Consider the following 1,457-nt stretch of genomic DNA (forward strand, 5'->3'; position numbering starts at 1 on the left):
CTACTTTATTAAAAATGTTTTGCTGATCACTTTGTTCATGGCCTCTTTCACATCCTTGTTCCTCAGACTGTAGATCATGGGGTTCAACATGGGGATCACCGTGGTGTAAAACACAGCCACCACCTTCCCCTGCTCCACAGACTCCTCGGTGGGACGTCTGAGATACATGAAAATGAGGGTTCCGTAGAATATGACGACGGCGGTCAGATGGGACCCACAGGTGGAAAAGGCCTTGCGCCTCCCTTCCGCCGACTTCATCCGGAGAATGGCAATGAGGATGAACAGGTAAGATAAGATAACCACAGTCAGAGAATATACGAAGTTAATGCCGGCGAGTATGAGCATTGTATATTCTTTTACAAAGGTCCCAGCACAGGCCATTTTGATGAGAGGTGGGTCTGCACAGTAGAAGTGGTTGATCTCAATCTTCCCGCAGAAGTATAAGCCATAGGTCCATAATGTTGCTGCCAGACTAGTCAGGAAACCATACGCGTAAGGGAAAGAAATCAGTCGGATACAGACAGTCCTTGACATTTTGCTACCATAGAGCAAAGGGCTCCCGATGGCCATGGATCTGTCAAAGGCCATTGCGGCGAGAATAAATATCTCTACATGGACAAGAGCAATAAAGAAGAAGCACTGTGCCAAACAGCCGGCGTAAGAAATCGTTTTTGTCTCGGATAACAGGTTTTCCAGCATTTTAGGAGTGACATTGGAGGAAAACCACACATCAACAAATGACAGATGACTCAGAAAAAAGTACATGGGGCTGCTGAGTTGTGGACTGACCTTAATTAACAGAATCATGCCGATATTACCCACCACGGTGATCATGTAGACCAGCAGGAAAATGACAAAGAAAAGAATTTGCCATTCCCGACGACTGGTTAGTCCCAAAAGAATAAACTCTGTCACATCCGTGAAGTTGAGCATTTTCTCTGCTCTAAGTCAATATTTGATACAAACTTCTCTGATAACTAAGAGGAAATAAATTTAAAATCAAATGATTATTATCAATGTATATTTTATTCATGCTCCCTTTTATTTTTTTTAACTAAATGTCTATGACCTCATTTTGACACTCTTTTTCAGCAATTTGTTTCTGAGCACCCACTGTTTAATAAGCTCCCTGAAGGTATCTATATTGACAAATACAATACACTGACCTATTTACATAAGAGTTGTATAAAAATGTGATTGAAACATGCTATCCCTAAAAATTATAATTGCCCAAATGTGTGTGTGTGTATGTGTGTGTATTCAGTTGTGTCTGACTCTTTATGACTCTAGGGACTATAGCCCGCCAGACGCTTCTATCCATGGGATTTTCCAACCAAAAATACTGGAGTAGCTTGCCATTTCCTCCTCAAGGGGAGCTTCACAACCCGGGGCTGAACTGGAGTCTCCTGCATTAGCAGGTGGATTCTTTACCACTTAGCCACCAGGGAAGCTCAAGA

At 42.6% G+C, this 1,457-nt stretch overlaps 1 protein-coding gene across 1 annotated transcript; it reads right to left on the reverse strand.

Moving 5' to 3' along the window:
• LOC110149734 (olfactory receptor 5M3) lies at nt 1-933 on the reverse strand. Its single transcript, XM_020912313.2, has one exon. It carries the CDS (start codon nt 931-933, stop codon nt 1-3), a length of 933 nt encoding a protein of 310 aa, XP_020767972.1.
• Between the last annotated feature and the right edge of the window lie 524 nt (nt 934-1,457).

The sequence above is a fragment of the Odocoileus virginianus genome, chromosome 10 (genome assembly GCF_023699985.2).
Source record: "Odocoileus virginianus isolate 20LAN1187 ecotype Illinois chromosome 10, Ovbor_1.2, whole genome shotgun sequence".
Lineage (NCBI taxonomy): Eukaryota > Metazoa > Chordata > Mammalia > Artiodactyla > Cervidae > Odocoileus > Odocoileus virginianus.